The sequence below is a fragment of the Schistocerca gregaria genome, chromosome 8, assembly GCF_023897955.1.
Source record: "Schistocerca gregaria isolate iqSchGreg1 chromosome 8, iqSchGreg1.2, whole genome shotgun sequence".
NCBI classification, from domain to species: Eukaryota; Metazoa; Arthropoda; class Insecta; order Orthoptera; family Acrididae; genus Schistocerca; species Schistocerca gregaria.
The window spans coordinates 203,467,536-203,492,323 of record NC_064927.1 but is presented as its reverse complement, the minus strand read 5'-3'; the positions used below and the strand labels follow the sequence as shown (position 1 = coordinate 203,492,323).

At 38.1% G+C, this 24,788-nt stretch overlaps 1 protein-coding gene across 5 annotated transcripts in view; it reads right to left on the bottom strand.

Annotated features, from left to right (window-relative positions):
• Positions 1-24,788, bottom strand: part of LOC126285416 (inhibitor of nuclear factor kappa-B kinase subunit alpha-like) — a 166,347-nt gene that overhangs the window by 66,501 nt on the left and 75,058 nt on the right. For all 5 annotated transcript variants that reach the window (XM_049984780.1, XM_049984778.1, XM_049984779.1 and 2 more), the window contains 3 exons: positions 21,554-21,661; positions 8,508-8,634; positions 4,631-4,831 (listed from right to left, as the gene is read on the bottom strand). In XM_049984780.1, the coding sequence (XP_049840737.1) occupies positions 4,631-4,831; positions 8,508-8,634; positions 21,554-21,661 (436 nt within the window). The remainder of the gene's footprint in view (positions 1-4,630; positions 4,832-8,507; positions 8,635-21,553; positions 21,662-24,788) is intronic.

Below are 24,788 nucleotides of genomic sequence, written 5' to 3'. Positions count from 1 at the left end.
CTCCTCATTAGTTATGTGATCTACCCATCTAATCTTCAGCATTCTTCAGTAGCACCACATTTCAAAACCTTCTATTCACTTCTTGTCCAAACTATTTATCGTCCATGTTTCACTTCCATACATGGCTACACTCCACACAAATACCTTCAGAAAAGACTTCCTGACACTTAAATCTATACTCGATTTTAACAAATTTCTCTTCTTCAGAAACGCTTTCCTTGCCATTGCCAGTCTACATTTTATATCCTCTCTACTCCGACCATCATCAGTTATTTTGCTCCCCAAATAGCAAATCTCCTTTACTACTTTAAGTGTCTCATTTAATAATCCAATTCCCTCAGCATCACCCGACTTAATTAGACTACATTCCATTATCCTCATTTTGCTTTTGTTGATGTTCATCTTATATCCTCCTTTCAAGACACTGTCCATTCCATCCAACTGCTCTTTCAAGCCCTATGCTGTCTCTTACAATGTCATCGGAGAACCTCAAAGTTTTTATTTCTTCTCCGTGGATTTTAATACCTACTCAGAATTTTTCTTTTGTTTCCTTTACTGCTTGCTCAATATACAAATTGAATAACATCGGGGATAGGCTACAACCCTGTCTCACTTCCTTCCAACCGCTGCTTCCCTTTCATGTCCCTCGACTCTTATAACTGCCACCTGGTTTCTGTACAAATTGTAAATAGCTTTTCGCTCCCTGTATTTTACCCCTGCCAGCTTTAGAATTTGAAAGAGAGTATTCCAGTCAACATTGTCAAAAGCTTTCTCTAAGTCTACAAATGCTAGATATGTAGGTTTGCTTTCCTTAACCTTTCTTCTAAAGTAAGTTGTAAGGTCAGTATTGCCTCACGTTGTGGGGCAGCGGGTGGAAATTTATTGTTAGAAATAAATTAATGATATGGAGTGTCCTTCCCGGCCGATGCACCATATGTGGGGCGGCGGGTGGAATTTTGTTGTTAGAAATAAACGAATGTGGAATGTCTTTCCCGGCCGATGCACCATATGTGGGGCGGCGGGTGGAAATTTATTGTTAGAAATAAATGAATGACGTGGAGTGTCCTTCCCGGCCGATGCACCATATGTGGGGCGGCGGGTGGAAATAATTGTTGAATGAAATGTAATGTGGAAATGTCTCTCCCAACGATGCACCATGTGTGGAGCGGTGGGTGGAATTTTGTTGTTATTAAATGTTCCTATGATTTATTTAATGATATTGTTTGCCGTTCTCAACACTGGCTCTCTAACTACAATATTGGCAACCAGAAAGTGATTAACAAAACGTGAAGCCTGTAATTAGAATTCCTAGTGCCCATTTCAACTGAGAAATACACTTATAGACAGTTTACAGCTCTGAGGAATTAGGAGATTGTCTGAGATTCATAATCAAAAACGATTCTTCCAAAAATGTTCACTATATTCTGAAAGTCACAAACCAAAAAGAATCCACACAATCCAACTACCAGAGCAGTTCAGAGTCTAATGTGCTGACGCAACTATAACTGTTCCAATTAAATGTTTAAGTGAATGCTCGCTATAATTTGATGATAATGTTCATCAAACACCACGCTAAATAATGGTAGAATGTCTGTCCCGCGGTGGCACGTGAAAATATGACATACACAAACTGAATATAGATAATTAAAGTCATCCCAGAATTAACACTTCACTCAAAAATGATTTCATGGTTAGGCGTATCCCGAGTAACTTATTATGGCATACGAGGCTGTTTATAGCAATGATACCGATGCGATGCGACTCCCGGTACAGATGGTGCGCTGATCAGCGTCTGGAGAGAACTGGGGCCTTTCCTCTCTCGCGCAGCATTCTTATATATAAAGCCGCGGTGCGAATGGCTAAGGGAACGCCTGATTAAATCGGCTCTCCCGACTAGCCGCTGGGCTAGTAATGCACCACTTCAAGTTATTAAATAAATCATTGCTTCCTTTGCTGATGGCCATTGAAGCTCTCAATTTAAATGTGCAATCAGCACACAGGTAAGTAATCATAATAAAAGTCTGACGTGGCCAAGTACAATATTTTGGGCGAGAGAATTAATTTAATTACACTACACGCAGTAGACGAGCTCTGAACTTGCCCTTTGCAGATAGGCTATCGCTATAGTTTTATAGTTATTTAGTTGATACTTCTCACATCTTTATGAATATAGCAGATCTCCCTTCTACTTAACTTTAAACATCCTAGCTTTCCTAGTTTTATTTATTCACCTACTTAATCTATCTTGCTTTCTTAGTATTTAAGACAAAAACCAGAAAATTATGAATTTCAACTAAAATTTTAATTTGTGGGATCCAGAACACTGTTTCTACTAAATTATTGTGTAAACGGAATCTAAATATGAATTTTTAAGTTTCTAGCTCTTTTCTGCTGCGCCAATTATTTTTACAGAAAAACATCTAAATTTCGAAAGTGGTTAAAGTTATTGAACTGATATTCAACACTTAATGATATAGTATTACTCCTGACATGCTAGCAACATTTCAGGTTATTTACTTGATTTTTAAAGTATTGCGCAACATTTATGATGTCAGAGCTAGTTACAGCGGACTGGCTGGCACACAATGGAAAGTCTGATATGAATTTTATACGACGTGAGTAGGCTGCTTCCCTACAATGTGTTCCAACCTTTCTACAGAATCCAAACTGATCTTCCCTGAGGTCGGCTTCTACCAGTTTTTCCATTTGTCTGTAAAGAATTCACATTAGTATTTTGCAGCTGTGGCTTATTAAACTGATTGTTCGGTAATTTTCACATTTGTCAACACCTGCTTTCTTTGGTATTGGAATTATTGTATTCTTCTTGAAGTCTAAGGGTATTACACCTGTATCATACATCTTGCTCACCAGATGGTAGTTTTGTGTCAGGACTGGCTCCCCAAGCCCGTCAGTAGTTCTAATGGAATGTTGTCTACTCCCGGGGCCTTGTTTCGACTCAGGTCTTTCAGTGCTCTGTCAAACTCTTCACGCAGTATCATATCTCCCATTTCATCTTCATCTAACATCCTCTTCCATTTCCATAATATTGTCCTCACGTACATCGCCTTGTATAGACCCTCCATATACTCCTTCCACCTTTCTGCTTTCCCTTCTTTGCTTAGAACTGGATTTCCATCTGAGCTCTTGATATTCATAAAAGTGGTTCTCTTTTCTCCAAAGGTCTCTTTAATTTTCCTGTAGGCAGTATCATCTTGCCCCTAGTGAGATAAGCCTCCACATCCTTACATTTATCCTCTAGCCAGCCTTCTTAGCCATTTTGCACTTCCTGTCGATCTCATTTTTGAGACGTTTGTATTCCTTTTTGCCTGCTTCATTTACTGCGTTTTTATGTTTTCTCCTTTCATCAATAAAATTTAATATTTCTTCTGTTACCCAAGGACTTCTACTAGCCCTTGTCTTTTTACCTCCTTGATCCTCTGCTGCCTTCACTACTTCATCCCTCAAAGCTACCCATTCTTCTTCTACTGTATTTCTTTCCCCCATTCCTGTCAATTGTTCCCTTATGCTCTCCCTGAAACTCTCTACAAACTCTGGTTTGGTCAGTTTATCCAGGTCCCATCTCCTTAAATTCCCACCTTTTTGCAGTTTCTTCAGTTTTAATCTACGGTTCATAACCAATAGATTGTTGTCAGAGTCCACATCTGCCCCTGGAAATGTCTTACAAATTAAAACCTAAATCTCTGTCTTACCATTATATAATCTATCTATAATCAACGGCAAGGCCCATGGTTCATGGGGGGGTTTAGGAAAGTATGGGAAAGGATATTAGCCATGCCTTTTTCAGAGGGATCATCCCAACATTTGCCTTAAATGATTGAGAGAAGTCATGGAAATCTTAAATCTCCACGGCCAGATTGGAATTTGAATCGTTGTCCTCCCAAATGTGTTTCCAGTGCACAAACTGCTCCACCTCACTTGGTAATGTGCTTTAGCAGTCACTTACTTTCTAGGGGTAATGAAGTATTACAGGAATTGCATTAGTGGCGGGGTAAACATGTCAAAGACTTCTTTTTGGAGAGAATGGCCAAATCTCTGAGCTGATCAATTTATGTTGCAAACTGGCATTCTTATTGATTCCAGAAAACGCCTAATTAATTAATTTTTTAGATAGTTCATAAAAATTTTACTTATGTCCTTAGGTAAATACACAGTATTAATGACTGTAAGATTCATTCTGGATAATAATAGGAATCCCCATCTCAAAATTAGAGGAAAACTTTTAACCAATCGATACCATATCAAACAAAATAAAATTTACTGTTTGCAATACCATATAATCTTTGTTTTCATGCTGCTTTAAAAATGAATAGAATGAACTTGTTATTATCAATCCTCATTACACATTTGCTTGTAAAGAACTTGATTGGCTCTACAACTACCTTCTGCAGTTTCCTATGACTCATGTTGCACTTACAGATGAGAAATGACAATAATTAAGGACTTAATATTACCGGCAGCATTCTATTATATCAAAAGTAACCCCATGAATGCTGAACATAACTCTAATGAAATCCTAAAATTGTAACACAAAGAGCTGTATATGCATCAGGCCATTCAAAAACTAATAGCAACCAACCAGAAAAGTATACAAAGAGCAAGTGATCAGTACCTCAATACACTTCTGATTCCAGCACTGCATGGCCCCAGCATCTGGCTCAGGTGGTTTGCCTGATGGTAAAAGCAACTCCTGATCATTCACAGCTAATGCAGTATCTCGTTCAAGCCACACTTGTAATGTTGAGAGTGCTGTTGAACTGTCTACCACATAACTGCAGTGCAAATACAATGGCACTACAAACAACTGCACAATCTGTGGACACAAAGATGTGGATATTAGGTGTGGTATTTTATATTAAATATAACTTTACAAATTTTTGTTGTAAATCACTTGTGTTAGCAACAAATCACAGTAATTAAATGTGTTAATAAACAGGTTTCATTAAAGAATTAAACAATACTATGAAAGGGTCATCTTCCTCCAAACATTGCTAATGCTGAGTCACTTCTGTAGCAATGGACATGAATTAAGTCACTACTGCGAACCACATTTTAGTAACACCGTATAATAATACATTGTAAGTGTTATGTGCATGACACAAATTCATTCCATAAAAAGCTACTGTTTGGCCACGATTTTGGAAACATCTTTAATGTGTGGCAACATGTTAACTGAATGTTTTGGTACTACAAAAGTATAAATACGAATTCACCGAATACAGCACATTACAACATGCAAACAGAAACCATAGTAGCACTCCGTGTGGCCTGGCAGTGAACTATAAATTTGGGAATATATGGCGCAATAATATGTATTTTTTCTTTGCGAAATGTTGATATTTTTCACTAAGAAAAGCTGAAATTTCACATAATATACAAGTCATCATATTTTATTTTTTTTTTTTTCCTTCCCCCAGTGTGTGGTTAGGCAGGATCCTAAGAGCACTACTTAAATTGCAGCATTTGAATATTTCAGACAAATATGATTGTAATTTTCACTGCTGTGTACAGAACATTTCTTGTGTAACTGACTGAATACATGTTCTGTCTAGCACTTTGACCTTTCCATAGAAAAGCCGATTACGCATGAAATTGCTCAAATAACTCACCTTACACTTCTATTTTGAAAGGATAATTATACTTTTTGCCATCAATATTGCACAGTTTTGAATTTATGAAAGAACTTAAAAAAAATATGAAAAACTAGCCTTGAAGCTTGGTCATTTTTAGCGCATATTGCCCTTTAACGTACATCAAATTCGAATATGCCCATAAAATTTTAAATGATGGCTTAAATGGCTGGTCTTTTAGGCCTGAAATTTTTCTAAGTGGCTGCTCCTTAAAGTGTTAAGTTTTGAAAGAGTCACACATCAAAGAGTCACACACCACACAATTTCCAAAATTCATCACACACTCTCACATATAACATAATTTGTCTCTCATAAAAGGAATGCTACTTTGAAAGTAACGCTTCTCAAACAACCATTCACAATATTTTCTCGCGACCTCTTAGAAATATAAACAGATGTGATGTCACTCTCACCAAAAGTAGTTTGTGTTAGGAAGTATTGCACTCTTCATCCTAAAGCCTTTCACACATTTCGCTATTGGCAAAGGCTTGTATGTGTGCTGTGTTTTGTTGTTGTAAATAGTGCATTTTCTTTGCAACTAAATTTTTATTTTGATGTTATTCTCTTGTTTATGTTTTACTGATGCAGTTTTATTCTGCAGTAGTGAGCCAAAGTTGAATTCTTTGTTAGAGTTTCAGTTCCCACCAGTTAAAAATCACAGAACTTTGACAAAAAACCAATATAATGAAAAATTCCCGGTTTTTTCCCCCACATTTTCCCCAGGGCATTTGCACACTGATAATACTATAAGATCAATTTTTCAACAGCCCACAGATGGCATGAGAGATTCGAAAACAGATTTGCAGAAAATTACGTATATAACAAGAATAAGAAGTATATAACAAACAATGGAATGCCTAGGCACGAATATCAACAATATTACGAAAAGGATGGATTGCTACTCACCGTAAAGACGACACACTGGATAATTTGCGTAAATGATCAAAGAACACCATTTGAGAACTTTAAGATAGTTTCCAAAAAATAATAAGAGGATACATTAAGGGAACAATATGACAAGATAGAAAAAGCTTAGTTGCCAGACGCTATATCCATAAGAACATTATCTGTAATACTGTAGTTTCACATGCATGTCTGAAGCTACATAAGAGCAAATAAAATAGAAAGAAACTTCCACATGGGAAAAATATATTAAAAACAAAGATTCCAAGACTTACCAAGCGGGAAAGCGCCGGTAGACAGGCACAATAAAATAACACAAACACACACACAAAATTTCTAGATTTCGCAACCAACGGTTGCAATCGTTGGTTGCGAAATCTAGAAATTTTGTGTGTGTGTTTGTGTGTTATTTTATTGTGCCTGTCTTCTGGCGCTTTCCCGCTTGGTAAGTCTTGGAATCTTTGTTTTTGCTATATAAGAGCAGGAAGATGTCATCAGCAAAGTTTAATATTCAAGAAAACTTTCCTAAACTGAATTTATTCACATAATGTTATTTTTTCACATCTAGCATCAATAAGAATAAGATACAAATAAATGAGATACTTGCTGCACAATTGCAATAATTTTTGTGCCTTTCTCTCGTATATGGCATAAATTACATTGGGTGGCAAATTTATTAAAAGGGCCTCACTTCCAGATGATGCTGATAAGATATACTGGTCTGATCACCATTTTGCTTTTGGTGTGATGTGATGGACCTCTCTCTCACCCACAGAAACAAACTTGCATGCAAAATCAGTTGGATTATAATTTTAAAAGTATCAACCCATTGTTGAAAAATTAATTTTTACTTGCCTACTTGCCTACAGCTGATAGTGTGTGTCTTTAAAGTCGCAAAATTGAACTAAGTGATTGGAGTCGTTGCTTTTGCACAGGCCTGCTGCAGCATCCAAACTGCTGTCGAGATTGTACTACTGTGATAACTGAAGATCCATGTAATTTGCCAGCTGAAGATGGGTGCAAACCCAAAATGCATATTGGCGTAAATAAAAATCGCATTAAAAAGTGGCTGGTTGCCGTATTTTTTCAGTGAAATATCATTATCCACGGCCACGGAGCTCAACAGTCCAAATAAAATGGACAAATTGTTACTTGCCTTCTATCGGCACTCAATACAAGTTTCACCCATTTTGCACAAAACTTTCTTATAGTAAATCGTGCATGATATACCACATTCATTTTTTTGATACATCTATAGCATCAGATACTTCACACACAAACTCTTGCTAAGCCAATGACATAACACACATTTTCTAAATGTTTTCATTTATGACTTAGTTTTGTAATATCCCTTGTGTGTATCAGTTTGAATTCACCTGCCCGTTTCTTAACTGTTAAAAATGAAGAGGCAGACTTGTTATTAACTTTCGGCAACTGTGGATATATTTCCAGTAAAGAATTTTTACTATAATGGAGTACTCCAGTTGATTTGTTTGAAATAAACACACGCTAATTGACTATTTTAAAAAACTGTAAACTAAACTATTCTTGTGAAACTTGGGCTTTTCATTAGTTATCAAACGTATTAACATCTTACTGCAATACAGCCAGGTATCATTTTAAACAATTCCCAATAAACACTGAATCATTTTAAAAGTAAAAATGTAATCATTCAGAGCAATCTCTTGCCATATTTGTGCCTTTAAAAAGACAGTGTATTCACCTGCCAAAATATTTGAGATTCTCAAGGACATTATCCAACTGCATCTGTGACATCAATGCCATTTCTGTGCTAGGACCAGAAATCTTCCGTTTGTCCTCATATTCTCACCTGACAATTGGTAAATATAACTTCTTGGCTCCCTTCTCTAGGGTAATATTTATTTATGCCATCATTCATTCACAATCTCCTCCTTTTTATGATACAAGTCGTCACTAAGTAAAGAAGAAACTCACCTTCTTACTGAGAATTTCGTCAAGCATATCAAAGATGATAACTTTATCACCTGGTCCTCTACCACGTTTCTTTGGATCCCATTCCAAAGCAAGTTTTAACCATCGTTCCATATCATGTTTCAAGGCTCTGTAGGAAAGAATGAATATCAGATATCAAACACTCCAAGTTGGAACATTAACAATGTAGGAAAATATAGATTACTACTTACTGTAAATATGACACATTAAGTTGCAGACAGGCACAATTACAAGATACTTACACATAAGTTTCCAGCCACATCCTTCACCAGAAAAACAAAGAGAAAAACATGTCATTCATTCACACAAGCAAGGACATCTCATGCACACATGACCACCAACTCCGACAATGCGAATGCATTTTGGTCCTCGCTGCTGGAGCTGCAAGTCATGTGTGTGTGAATGAATAGTGTGTGATTCTCTTTCTTTTTCTGATGGATACTGTGGGTCATATTTACGGTAAGTAGCTATCTATCTTTTCCTACATTGAGAATATCAAATATATTATCTACATGGAATTTTCACACTCTTATAAATATAAGTTATTAAGATTATAACAGTTAATTTACTATAGATTAAATATGTGTGTTAGTGTTCTTTTCAAGCTTACTGATAAAGATTTCAGTTTTATTTTTCATATTATTCTAAAAGAATGTAAAAAGATCATTAAGTCAGGCAATAATGATATTTTTGTTTACATTTAGGTGCAGAAAACTTAGAGAATTTTGTATAATTCTTTTTTTTTTTTTTCTTTGCAGAAATTTAAGCAGAGCATATCCCTTCATTATTCACTTCTGAAATGTAGCAAACAATTTAAGTTGTTTGATTCAGAAACCTTGCATTAGTAGATTGTGTAGATAGAACTGCTTAAGAGTCAAGTTTTTGTAAACACATTTTCTTTTTATCAGTTACTTAATGACTTATTCTTACCAAAATATTATTTTTACCATGAGTGAAAAGTGCCTGACTTGCCGTAGAATTGTTAGCTCTGGGACTTGGTGTGATGGATGTTCTTGTTTTCTTACATTCGGGTGCCTGCACTAGCACAGCAACTGGGGAAGTGAATGAGACTCTTCAGTAGTTTTGTAGGATATGTAGTAGAGGTAGGAAGATAGTGGAACTTGAGGAGAAAATTGCTGCCCTTCAGGCTGAATTCAGCAAGATCTGGACAAGTTTAGAAGGGAAAAGGGTAAAAAGAGCTGAGATGTGGAAACAGTAATAGATGGAATAAGCTTTCATTCAGCTTTGTTGTGAATGTGAAAAATGAGACTGATCTGTTACTTCAGTAGAGGACTTATGAGCTTCAGGTACCAGAATGTACAGAAAGGGTACAAAAAAACATTCAGCAGTAAACTGAAAAGTAAGAATATAGAAAGTCACTATAGAGAAATAAGTGTCAGTGTTTGGTAGTTCCCATGCTAGAGGCGTAGACCAACTTTTTCAGGTTAAACTAAGATCAGAATACCAAGTCACCAATATTTTTGAAACCTGGTGCTGATCAAGGAAGTTGAGAGAAGTTTAGGATTACTTTGTAATGACTTCACCAAGAAAGATACTGTTATTATAGCAGGTGGGCGGGTCAACAGTACTGGTGGAGATCCTGGATACAATATAGAATGTGACCTGGTAAAGATTGTATCAACATCAAAACGTAGCAATGTTCAGTTTGTGTCCGTTCTGAGACATCACGATAAACCACATTTGAGCTCCACAGTCAGAAGAGTTAATCTGGAGTCGGGACGACTGCTTATGCCACACTCAGAGTCACATATAGGTGCTATTCTTGTAGATTCTGTTAGTAGATGGAGTTACACTATGCACAGCCTTCATCACAACACAAAAGGGAAAGGTAAACTGTCTCGGCTATTAGCAGAAAATTGGCAATCAGCAAAAAATTTTATTTCCACCCACTTTTATCTCAGTCAATATGAAATGCCAGCTATCTTAATTGCATTACAATATTCAAAAATTAAGTAGTAAAATCAATGAAATACTTATATGCATTGATGAATTAATCATCAAATCCAGATGACAATCTGCCTCCTTGAATACTACGTGACCACTGGTACAGATGTGTTACATGTTACAAGATTTAGATTAGCATCTCACTTTAGTACTGTTTGCCCATAAGTTGATGATTAGTGCACTGGCTGTGCTCCTACATTACGGCTGCAGTGGGGAGAGGAGTGTTGATGGGAAGGTACTGTCAGCTGTTTATAGCAGTGCTGGCACAACTACCCACATTTTGTGCTTAACACGAAGTCAGAGGCAGCACTCACAGAAATACTGCTCGCTTAAGTGACACTTCCATCAGATCGGAAAGCATCTAATTTGTCAACAACTTTTATGTTATTTATTTATCAAAAATAATGAAAAATGAAAGTAGATGAATGTACAACTTATGACAATGAAAGTCAAAAACATATTTTTGGAGTCTCTTAGGACATTGCGTTTATGAAACACATTACAGCAGTAATGTTTACAAAGTGTAATGAAATGTGCCTGAAAGAACTCCCAAAATGCTGTTCATTAAAGGTCACTGCTATTTGTGTTTGATTCAAGATCATCATCATCATCATCATCATCATCATCATCATCATCATCATCGCCACCGCCACCACCGGCAAAACCACCACCACCACCATTGCTTGAGGGCGTGGTACTGTATTGATGATAACGTCGTCAATGGCCATCTGCAATACTTCTTCCTTAGACATATTATTAGTGACATTTTTCTTCCTGAAATTGTTTTATTTTGGCACATGCCAATTCTCCTGGATTTAGATCATAGTTGTGGGACAGTAAACGGACAACTTTGCAGCCTCTGCTCTCAGCAGTTTTATCCACAACATACATTTTCATGGCTGATTTGTTTTCCTATATTACTGATAACAGTCCAGCCTTCCTCATTGAGTCATTGCAGTTTATTTGCCTGTCTCGCAATCATTCTAACATCATAATCCTCAAATCATATTTATTAAACATTCTGTCAAACTTCCTGCTGTGGTACTGTGCATTAACCATAGTATCATAGATTTGATTGAAATATTAGAAACCACCATATCTGCGAATGCTCCCTCCTTCCATCCATCCATGTCCACTAGTTGCATCAATTTCAAGAAGTTTGCAAACAAGTTAGTGAAAAACAGTTTCTTGCATATGAAACTTTCCAACAAACTAATACTGTGTGCCAGAAAGGGTTCCCAGGTTCCGAGTCTCGGTCCAGCACACAGGTTTAGTTTGTCAGGAAGTTTCAAATGAGCACAAACTCTGTTGCAGCATAAAAATTCATTCTAGTTTCTTGCATCATGCTGCAAGTACTTATTGAATTTGTCATTTCAAGGAAGTTTTCTCAGACTTACAGAAGTTGTCTGTGTTCAGTACTGATGCAAAAATACCAGTGCCAAAAAGGAAAATCACATAAAGACAGATAAGCTGAAACAAACATACAATTGGAACCCCTAAACACACACAATTTGCACCACCAGTAAAGGAAGTATGAAAAAATTTACACATCAGTTTGTTTCTCGAAAAGGGACAGTAGAATGACAGAACACAGTGTCTTTAAATTTTAGCTGAGTTTTTAATGTTACCGAAAACATAAATACATTACATTTGTGATACAATGTAATAAAAAACGCTTGCAAAAATCGAAGAGTAATTAAAACACCGTCTCTTGGTGAAATACTGTACCACATTTTTGTTTCTCGTTGGTGAACATTTGATTATAAAATAGACATGAGATGTTTGAAATTTGCATACGACATCTCAAAGTTTTCAATCTAAGTAACTCCTCTGGTTTTCGGTAATTGGATATTGTTTCGTAGTAACATCAATATATGACTCCTTTAACGTGTGTGTGTGTGTGTGTGTTTGTTTTGTCACGACTTTTATTCATTAATAATAATGCAACAACAGTGGTGACTTCAGTGATTTTTAAGGATAACTACACTTCTGCAACAAGTACGTGTACCAAGTTCCTGAAATAAATTTGCTCTAGTGACCAGAAAAAGTAAACTTGTGTAAATTTTTATTCTAATGTAAACACCTCAGCAAGTGGTCATGGAAGTTACTTGTTAGTGGACAAAAGCCTTTCATAATACTTCACGTCTAGGGCCACCTTGATGTTGGCAGCACTTGGAGACAAATGAATATATTTCAAGTAGTGCCAATTTCCCTCCGGTTCTGGCAGCACTAGCGAAATTGTCAAGTTACCATGGCCAAACAGTAGATCAGAAATGAAGAAAGGAGTAGTAGCTACATTCACTTGGGTTTGTCATAAATTTAAGTCAATGGCCTGTCTCACCATGAAATGCTTTCACCATGAAATGCTTTTTATTTTAGAACACTCTTCAAAGACATGAACTGGAGTGAAATACAGTGCTCATTGCATGAAGGAAAAATACAATACTGATTAACAAAGTCCTTACCTCATTTGAATATGTTTCCCCAATACTAACCCAGATTAGACCAAAATCTACAAAGAAATCATGGATTGCTCAAGGAGTAATAATATGTAGTAAAACAAAAGGGAAACTGTAACATCAGTCAGAAACAGCTCATACGTAGATTCTATAGCTCATTACAAGATAAAATCACATAATGTTACAAAACAAGGACAATATGGGATGTAGTGAAGAAAACTGGTAGAACAAAACAACAGGTGCAGCAGATAGCATTAAGAGTAAATTGCTGCAATGGTAACAGATGTGTGCAGCATTACAAAACTTTTCAGCAAGCATTTCATAACTGTTACTGAAAAGATGGGATTGTCAGGTTCAGTAGATGCTGCCATGAAATATCTCAGAGCAGTCATTACAAATAACTTAAGTAACATGATTATGACCCTTACTACATCAGTAAAAGTAAGACCCACCATAAAATCTTTAAAATCAAAAAATTCTAGTGGTTATAACAACATTTCAATGAACTTAATTAAAGAATATAATAGAGGGAAACATTCCACGTGGGAAAAATATATCTAAAAGCAAAGATGATGTGACTTACCAAACAAGAGCGCTGGCAGGTTGATAGACACACAAACAAACACAAACATACACACAAAATTCAAGCTTTTGCAACCAACGGTTGCTTCATCTGGAAAGAGGGAAGGAGAGGGAAAGACGAAAGGATGTGGGTTTTAAGGGAGAGGGTAAGGAGTCATTCCAATTCCGGGAGCGGAAAGACTTACCTTAGGAGGGAAAAAAAGGACAGGTACACACTTATCCTTCCGCACAGACACAGTCACAAGCAGATGTCTTTTTTTTCCCCCTAAGGTAAGTCTTTCCACTCCCGGGATTGGAATGACTCCTTACCCTCTCCCTTAAAACCTACACCCTTTCGCCTTTCCCTCTCCTTCCCTCTTTCCTGATGAAGAAACTGTTGGTTGTGAAAGCTTGAATTTTGTGTGTATGTTTGTGTATCTATCAACCTGCCAGCACTTTCGTTTGGTAAGTCACATTAACTTTAAAGAGTATGTTAACAAATTAAACAACATATTAAGATATCTGCATAACCATTCATACAAGGGTCATTCAATAATTAAAGAGTCAAATTGGTCTAGAGAAAAAAGCATCTACTTTTACAAATCAATACTTTTCCTACCTTTCAACATAATCCGCTCGAACATTTATGCACTTGTTCCAACAGGCTACAAGCTTTTTTACTCCAGCTGCAAAGAACTCTCTATCTTGATGTCTAAACCAATCTCCCACAAACTTTTCCACATCTTAGTTGTCCTAGAACCTCTTGCCACAGAATGCCTCCTTCAGTGCACCAAACAAGTGGAAACCACTAGGGGCTACATCAGGACTGTAAGGGGGACGAGGCAGTACTTCTCATCCCATTTTGTCGATGGTTTTATGGGTTAGCTGAGCAATATGAAGACACACATTGTCTTGCTGGAGAACCACACCTCTTCTCTGAGATCCATGTCGTCTCTCTCATGACTGGCTTCACTTTATTTCAAAGCAAATCCGAGTAGTACTGGATGTTCATTGTACGCTGCTCTTTGGGATAATCACAAAAAACTGGACCTTCAGCACCCCAAAACACAGTCTACATGACTTTTCCTGTTGATTCTTGGGTTTTGAATTTTGTCTTGACAGGCGAATTGGTGTACTTCCATTCCATGCTTTGTGTTTTTGATTCTGGCTCATAATAGTGAGCCCAAGTTTCATCACAAGTTAAAATTTTGTTGAGGAAGTGCTCACCTGTTTCACAATGTTCTTTTAGCTCTGTGCTCATTCTCAACCTCGTTTCCTTGTGTAGCTGCGTCAACACCTTTGAGACTCATCTTGCACATGTTTTGTGGTGCTTCAGATTGTTACAGATAATGTTATGAACAGTAGCAGTACTAACTTTGAACCTTATAAACTATCATTTCCACAGTCACATGGCGGTCAGCACGAATAATTTCATCAATTCGACTTTCAAGTGAGGGAGTTGAAACTGCAATTGTTTGGCCAGAACGGTGGTCATCAGTCACTGAGTCATGACAATTTTTGAACTGCTCTACCCACTTGTCAAAAATTGCACGATTGATACAACCTTCACCATAAACTTTAGAAATACTACAGTATATTTTCAATAGTTCCTCGCCTTCAGCAAGTAAAAAAAACAAATAATAGAACATTTTGCAACTAATGTGGATGTTTCATGCGGACTCGCCATCTTGTAATTAATTTTTGAGGTTATAAACAAAATAATATTCATACATCAGCTGATCAGGGCTCATCCCAGTGGTGCCGACTTAAAGCCATGAAAGTACCAAACTTGTCCTACTAACAGCTTTTCCCGAGACCAATTTAACTCTCTAATTATTGAATGACCCTCGTACATTTATTTGTACCCACTATGGATTTCTTTCTGTGATACAGTAAAACACACACTAGCAAATCTGCCATCAGAGGGTAATCAAAGAAAATAAGCATGCATATCCATCAAAGAAAATGTACCTGGCCACAAAAGGGCAAAATTAAACTGTTAAAAGTTTCATTTGTATATTGTAACATTGTTATCCACACAGGGTGTTACTCCCTCTCTCACTGTGTGTGTGTGTGTGTGTGTGTGTGTGTGTGTGTGTGTGTGTGGGCGCGCGTGCGTCATATATGTGTGGATCATATTTTTAATTTGTTGTTACGAGTGAAGTATAGCTAACACTTGGTTTCAGAATCATGAAAGGAGGTTGTATACATGGAAGAACCCTGGAGATACTAAAAGATATCAGATAGATTATATAATGGTAAGACAGAGATTTAGAAACCAGGTTTTAAATTGTAAGACATTTTCAGGGGCAGATGTGGACTCTGACCACAATCTATTGGTTATGAAACTGAAGAAACTGCAAAAATGTGGTAATTTAAGGAGATGGGACCTGGATAAACTGACTAAACCAGAGTTTGTAGAGAGTTTCAGGGAGAGCATAAGGGAACAATTGACAGAAACAGGGGAAACAAATACAGTAGAAGAAGAATGGGTAACTTTGAGGGATGAAGTAGTGAAGGCAGCAGAGGATCAAATAAGTAAAAAGACTAGGGCTAGTAGAAATCCTTGGGTAACAGAAGAAATATTGAATTTAATTGATAAAAGGAGAAAATATAAAAATTCAGTAACTGAAGCAGGCAAAAAGGAATACAGACGTCTCACAAATGAGATCGACAGGAAGTGCAAAATGGCTAAGCAGGGCTGGCTAGAGGATAAATGTAAGGATGTAGAGGCTTATCTCACTAGGGGTTAAGATAGATACTGCCTACAGGAAAATTAAAGAGACCTTTGGAGAAAAGAGAACCACTTGTATGAATATCAAGAGCTCAGATGGAAATCCAGTTCTAAGCAAAGAAGGAAAAGCAGAAAGGTGAAGGAGTATATAAAGGGTCTATACAAGGGCGATGTACTTCAGGACAATATTATGGAAATGGAAGAGGATGTAGATGAAGATGAAATGGGAGATACGATACTGCGTGAAGAGTTTGACAGAGCACTGAAAGACCTGAGTCGAAACAAGGCCTCCGGAGTAGACAACATTCCATTGGAACTACTGACGGCCTTGGGACAACCAGTCCTGACGAAACTGTACCATCTGGTGAGCAAGATGTATGAAACAGGCGAAATACCCTCAGACTTCAAGAAGAATATAATAATTCTAATCCCAAAGAAAGCAGCTGTTGACAGATGTGAAAATTAGCGAACAATCAGTTTAATAAGTCACAGCTGCAAAATACTAATGCAAATTCTTTACAGACGAATGGAAAAACCAGTAGAAGCCGACCTCGAGGAAGATAAGTTTGGATTCCGTAGAAATACAGGAACACGTGAGGCAATACTGACCTTACGACTTATCCTAGAAGAAAGATTAAGGAAAGGCAAACCTACGTTTCTAGCATTTGTAGACTTAGAGAAAGCTTTTGACAATGTTGGCTGGAATACTCTCTTTCAAATTCTAAAGGTGGTAGGGGTAAAATACAGGGAGCGAAAGGCTATTTACAATTTGTACAGAAACCAGATGGCAGTTATAAGAGTCGAGAGGCATGAAAGGGAGGCAGTGGTTGGGAAGGGAGTGAGACAGGGTTGTAGCCTATCTCTGATGTTATTCAATCTGTATATTGAGCAAGCAGTAAAGGAAACAAAAGAAAATTTCGGAGTAGGTATTAAAGTCCATGGAGAAGAAATAAAAACTTTGAGGTTCGCCGATTACATTGTAATTCTGTCAGAGACAGCAAAGGACTTGGAAGAGCAGTTGAACGGAATGGACAGTGTCTTGAAAGGAGGGTATAAGATGAACATCAAAAAAGCAAAACGAGAATAATGGAATGTAGTCGAATTAAGTCGTGTGATGCTGAGGGAATTAGATTAGGAAATGAGACACTTAAAGTAGTAAAGGAGTTTTGCTATTTGGGGAGCAAAATAACTGATGATGGTCGAAGTAGAGTGGATATAAAATGTAGACTGGCAATGGCAAGGAAAGCGTTTCTGAAGAAGAGAAATTTGTTAACATCGAGTATAGATTTAAGTGTCAGGAAGTCATTTCTGAAAGTATTTGTATGGAGTGTAGCCATGTATGGAAGTGAAACATGGACAATAAATAGTTTGGACAAGAAGATAATGGAAGCTTTCGAAATGTGGTGCTACAGAAGAATGCTGAAGATTAGATGGGTAGATCACAAAACTAATGAGGAAGTATTGAATAGGATTGGGGAGAAGCGAAGTTTGTGGCACAACTTGACCAGAAGAAGGGATCGGTTGGTAGGACATGTTCTGAGGCATCAAGGGATCACCAATTTAGTATTGGGGGGCAGCGTGGAGGGTAAAAATCATAGAGGGAGACCAAGAGATGAATACACTAAGCAGATTCAGAAGGATGTAGGTTGCAGTACGTACTGGGAGTTGAAGAAGCTTGCACAGGATAAAGTAGCATGGAGAGCTGCATCAAACCAGTCTCAGGACTGAAAACAACAACAACAACATGAGTGAAGTGTTCCATTCTAAGTAGAAGACATAAGGCATGTATGCCAGTCACGTCTCAGTAAATAATAAAACAAAAAATGGTTGACTGAAGTGGAAATATCTTATTGGACCTTCTTTCATCCAGCGTAGTGCAGCAACTAAACATAGCATGGACTCAACAAGTCATCCTAAGTCCCCTGCAGAAATACTGAGCTGTCCACAACTGCAAAAGTGTTGCAGGATTTTGTGCACAAAATGATCTTTTTGTTATGTCCCGTAAATGCTTGATGGGATTCGTGGTGGGTGATCTGGATGGCCAAATTATTCACTCGAACTGTCCAGAATGTTCTCCAATGTCTCCAAGAAGCTGAACATAATCATTTCCAGTCAATGATCATTTCAGTTAGTCCAGAGGACCCAGTCCATTACACTTAAAAACAGCCCACACCATTCTGGAGCCACTACCACCTTGCATAGTACCTTGTTGACAACTTGGCTCCACAGTCATGTGGAGTCTGCACCCTACCATCGGTTCTTACAGACTGAAACCGGGACTCATTTGACCAGGTCATGGTTTTCCAGTCATCTAAGGTCCAACCGATATGGTCACACGCTCAGGAGAGGTGCTGCAGGTGATGCGCTGTTAGTAAAGGCACTCACGTCAGACGTCTGCTGCCATAGCCCATTACTGTCAAATTTTGCCGCAATGTCCTACCAGATATGGTGGTTGTGCATTCCACATTGATTTCGGCAGATATTTCATGCAGTATTGCTTGTCTATTAGCACTGACAACTCTATGCGAACGCCGCTGTTCTCAGTTAAGTGAAGACTGCCAGTCATTGCACTGTCCATGGTGAGAGATGACGCCTGAAATGTGGTATTCTTGACACACACTTGACACTGTAGATCTGGGAATAATGAATTCTCTAACCATTTCAGAAATGGAATGCCCAATGCATCTAGCTTCAACTCCCATACTGCATTCACAGTCTGTTAACTCCCTTAGTGTGGCCATAATCAGACACCTCTTCAAGCGAATCTGTTGTTGTTGTTGTGGTCTTCAGTCCTGAGACTGGTTTGATGCAGCTCTCCACGGTACTCTATCATGTGCAAGCTTCTTCATCTCCCAGTATGCACTGCAGCCTACATCCTTCTGAACATCTGAGTAAAAATGACAGCTCCACCAATGCACTGCACTTTTATGTCTTGTGTGCATGATACTACTGCCATCTGTAAATGTACTTTTGTCACCTCAGTGTAATACTATGAAATTACATGTAATACTACATAATTAAATAATGGAAAGTCCATCCATCACTATAAACAAATCTGTGGTACAGCAATGGGAATCCACATGGCATCCTATGCCAACCTATTCATGGGTCATCTAGAGGAATCTCCAAAATCACAATACCTTCTTCCCAATTTGCATCACCTGGTCCTCCTCACCCCAACAAGCTGCCTTCCTCAATGATTGCTACATCAGCATCTCCAGCCACATTGAACCTAATAACCAATAACACTACCTGCACTCTGACAGCTTCAACCCGTTCAAAACCAGTAACTCCCTTCCACATAGTCTAGCCACCCATCGTAATTGCATCCATTAATGATGAGCCACATCAGGCACAGTCGTACTCAGGCCTTGGTGCCCAGCGACAGTGGCCGCACGTGCGCATGCGTGTGTGTGTGTGTGTGTGTGTGTGTGTGTGTGTGTGTGTGTGTGTGTGTGTGTGTTCTCTATGTCAGGAGGAGGACTTTGTCCAATAACTCAATAACTTAAATATCAAGCATCCTTTTTCACTGTGCCTGTCTGTGACTTAAGGCCTCCTCTATGTGGTGAGTCCCAATCTATTTAACTATATAATTACATATGAGCCACTGAGAGTCAAAGTGGTATAACTAAATTTTTCACCCTTCTGAGGAATGAAAGAGTTTTGCATTTCATTTAATATAAATACATCATTTACAATAATTCATGATTAAATTGATGAAATGTACAAATTAAATAATCTAATTACATTTACCACAGACATTTTAGTTATTTGTACTTTTAGTTTCTTTTTATAGGCCCTAAAAGTTGGAGTATCATTTCCCCTCTCAAAAATTTACTCATAGTCAAAATTAAGGTGGTGTAACTCAAGAGCTATATCACTCTTCTAATAAACATTTTGGTGAAGTTTAATACCTGAGAAGGAATACACTGTCTTTTAATCTCCATAATTGCAATTTATTTATAAAACATAATGTGATACTATAAATGTGAGTCAGCACTTATTGCTTCTATTACACACTTTTCTTTCTCAAATTGAGTAAAATAATTGCATTATTGTTATCAATTACAAGAACGTCACCTACTGAGTCTAGTCTGTCTTAATAGTTCAGCACTGTGTTCATCTACGAATTATACATAAATTGTTGTTTTTAAATGTCAGAATTTCTTTAAATGTAATTCTCACGATGCTGTTATTTCAAGAGGCTTTATAATGGAACGATTTCACCATCCCCATCATCTTCCCCTGCTGAAAGGTCAACATGTCCTAGTCCAGATTCCTGAGCTGAACTTGCAGTTGTCAGTTGGTTGAAGAAAGCGTGGTGCACTGGAGGGATGTAAAGGAGATGTGTCATCGTGTCTTTCCTTTTTGCTTCAATGACAGGATGCACAACATTGTTGGCAGCAATGAGTTTTAGAACAATAAGATGATGTGGCCTTGCCGCTTGAATTATACTACTATTCCCCCGAATGCACTTCACTCTGGCATGAAAGGAAGGATGCATTTGGAGCTCTCAAAGTGGCTCCGGTGGGAGTTATCATTACACCACTTCTCCGTAACAAACTTCCGTGCACTTGAGTAAAGTGAGTGGTTTCTATTCTTTAATTACATATATGGTTATGTATAATATATTAATCCTTGAGCGGGCATGCCTTTGTATAAAGTGTGCCAACCACGAATAACACTGTTTTTTACCAATCCATTGATGCTTTACAAATGTGATGCCTTACCTATCCCTTCAATATTGCTTCAGCTACCAAATTGCTAAGTTGTACTGTCATACAGCCAAAGGAGCAGCTGTAATATCACATAAACTGTGAGTTACATGAGAAAATATTTACAATCTGTGCAAGAAAATGACCCAGCTTCTGAGCTAGTAGCACAATTCCAAATTAGGTAGCTGTGAGTTAATTAACTATCGAATAAGCAGCTGGCTGTGATCTGATACAAATGCGCTGTTGAATCATTCAAGTGTGTCGTTATCATGGGGCGGCACTTGTATGTGGTGTCGGAGTGATATAATGAAAGTTTATTTTATTATTGCGTAGCTAAACAGTGATTTAGCTCTTATAATATAAGTTTATTTCATCATTGTTTAATTAAACTAATATTAAACAGTGATTGCTCATACATGTTTACCTTGCTAACATGAAGATCACATTCTTCACATGTGTACAATGTGCGCCACACACCCACACGAGTCACGAAAAATGGCACAAGCACTCAAGAGTTAATGTAAAATAAATCTTGATGATATTTCATACACTTGCCTAAGTCACACACAGACAGTAAAGCAGACTCTTACTTACAGTGAGATATGGTTCTGATCATAAAGTTCCTTGGAAAAAACAATACTTCCATCAGGAGCTTGATATGCACAGATGTCATCAGATGACTTGTTTCGTACATGAGACATCCTGAAAATGGGTGACACATAATACATAATTACCATAGCCACAGAAGTACAAAATACGCATTACCTTACATAAACACAATTCTTGTATTCACTTGATACATGTGGACCATTGTCTTGAAGTAACATGGCACATTATCTACAGTCTTATACATTAGCAGTTGTGCAATGAGCTAAAAGAAATGAGAAATTGTATTGCTGCACAGTATGAGACCCTTACCAGGTAGGACTGATAGAGGACATTTATAAAGGAAGACTTAGGAGAACTGCCCCAATTTAATCCTAGCACCACTGAAAAGATAATGAAATAAATATTGCCATCAGTGGTGTTGAGAAATAGCTGAAATCATTAAAATTGAAGAAAGCTCCAGGGCTTGATGGGATCCCTGTCACATTCAATACTGAATTTGAGGCTGAGTTAGCCCTCATTTTAACTATTACCTATAATTGATTCCTCAAACAAAAAACTGTGCCCAGTCCTTGGAAAAAAGCAGAGGTCACACTCATCTACAATAAAGATAGTAGAAGTGATCCACAACCCTACTGTCCAATAACCTTGACATGAGTTGGTCGTAGAATCTTAGAACATATTCTGAGCTCAAACATAATGAGGTATCTCAAACAGAAAGACTTCCTCAATGTCAACCAGCAGGGATCCCGCAAACATCGACCATGTGAAACCCAACTCGCATTCTTCTCACATGACATACTGAAAGCTCTGGATAAAGGCAGTCAGATAGAAGTATTTCTTGATTTCTGAAGAGCATTTGAGTCAGTACCATGTCTATGCGTGTTGTCAGAAGAACAATCATATGGGATATCAAATGAAACTTTGGTGGGTTAGTTTGTTTGTAGATTTGGGAGAGGAGACCCAACACTGAGATCATTGATACCATCGGATTAGGGAAGGATGGGGAAGGAAGTCAGCCTTGCCTTTTCAAAGGAATCATCCCAGCATTTGCCTAAAGCAATTTTAAGGAAATCACGGAAAACCCTAATCAGGATGGCCAGATGGTTTTGAACCATCCACCCCCCGAATGCAACTTCAATGTCCTAGCCATTGCGCCACCTCGCTCAGGAGTGAAATCTGGGACTGGATTGAGGACATTTTGATAGGGAGGACGCAGTGTGTTATCTTGGATGGAGAGTCGTCGTCTGATGTAGAAGGAACTTCAGGAATACCCTAGAGAAGTGTTGTGGAACCCTTGTTGTGCATGTTGAATGTTAATGATCTTCAAAATGATATTAATAGTAACCTCGAGCTTTTTGCAGGTGATGTAGTTATCTATAATGAAGTGCTGTCTGAAAGAAGTTGCATCAAGATTCATCGAAAACATCAATTTTTGACAAAATAATTTAATTGGGTAGATTAAAAGAATCTTCTCACCAAGCGATGATAGAACACACACATAAATGAAGGTTGCAATTAGACAAGCTTTCGGAGCCAGTGCCTCCTCCTTCAGGCAGTGGAGTTGAAGGGGAAGGAAGAGGGGTGAAGGAAAAGGACTAGAGAGGTCTGGGAAAAGGGTAGAATTTGGGAAAGTCATCCAGAAATGTGATTCAGGGGAGACTTACCACATGGGACTAAAAGAAAAGGATTCTCTTCCCGTGTAGTAAGTCTCACCTGGCCCGTGGTCCTGGGTGACTTTCCCAAAATCTACCCCTTTTTCTAGACCTCTCAAGTCATTTTCCTTCATCCTCCTTTCTTCCTCTTCAACCTTTCTGCCCGAAGACGGAGTCACTGGCTCTGAAAGCTTGGCTAAGTACAACCTTCATTTATGTATGTGTTTTGGCGCCACTTTGTGAGTAGATTTCTTATCAATCCAAGTAAATTATTTTGCACAAATATTCAGTTTGATCTTGATAAGATTTCAAAGTGGTGCACAAATTGGCAACTTGCTTTAAATGTTCAGAAAAGTAGAACTGTGCACTTCACAGAATGAAGACATGTAGTTTCCTACAACTGTAATATCGACAAGTCCCTGTTGGAATCGGCCAACTCATACAAATATGTGGATGTAGCACTTTGCAGGAATTTGAAATGGAATGATCACATAGGCTCCCACTTGTGGGTAAAGCAGGTGATGGATTTCGGGTTATTGGTAGAATACTGAGCAAGTGCAATCAGTCTACAACGGAGATTCCTTACAAATCACTTGTGTGACTGTTTCTAGAATACAGGTCTCTCTCTCTCTCTCTCTCTCTCTCTCTCTCTCTCTCTCTCTCTCTCTCTCTCGACATATTACATGTGCTATTCATGTTTCTGGCTTGTGTACCATTTCGATTGGTTTAGTTCTTCAGACGTTAGAACACTCGCCATTGACAATTTGGTGCGGACCAGGCAGGATGCATTATATTTCCTCCAGTTCACGAGTCTATACTTTGAAATATGCTAGGGTCACCGTTCCTTGGCCAAACACAATCTCCCTGCCACTCTATTTAGCAACTTGTAAGGTAGATATTGGGAACAAACTTTCGCTGCCATTGGACTGGCCTTCACACAAAGTTGCAGTGGTCATCACAATTCCCGTTCCAGTACGGCAGACAGTGATCGTCATCCCTCCTTGGTGTCAGGAGTCCCTTAGGTTATAGGACTTGCCCTCGTTGCTATGCAGTGTAATGTTCGCAATATTGACCAACTGTCTGTTACATGCTTTACACAAGTTCACTTTCTGTCAAATGGCTCATAAGCCTGCGCTGCAATGGTCTACTTTGGGATGCTCAGTTGAGCTGCAGCTTGGTACTGTGGTTGTGGCCTTATTAATCAGTTTGATTACATATCATGAGCTGAGCAATTAACAGTCATCAATGAATACAGTTGGGAGGTTAACTGGTAGCAAAATATAAGAATGTGGAGTGCCAGGTAACATCATCAGTGGTCGATTCCACTTCAGCTTCAAACATTTTTGGACTGAGTACTCTACAGTATTTGGTTTCCAAACAGTTGATCATGTTAATTTAGTTTCACCAGTCATTCCTTTTCACGACCTTGAGTCACTTCTACAGTCACATAAACAGTTGTTTGAGCCAACATCGGATAAAGCAAGAGATTGGCTGGCCTGTATTCAGCTTAAGCCATCTGAGACCCCTAAGTTTCACCATGTTTGCTCTCTTCCATTTGCTATGAGAGA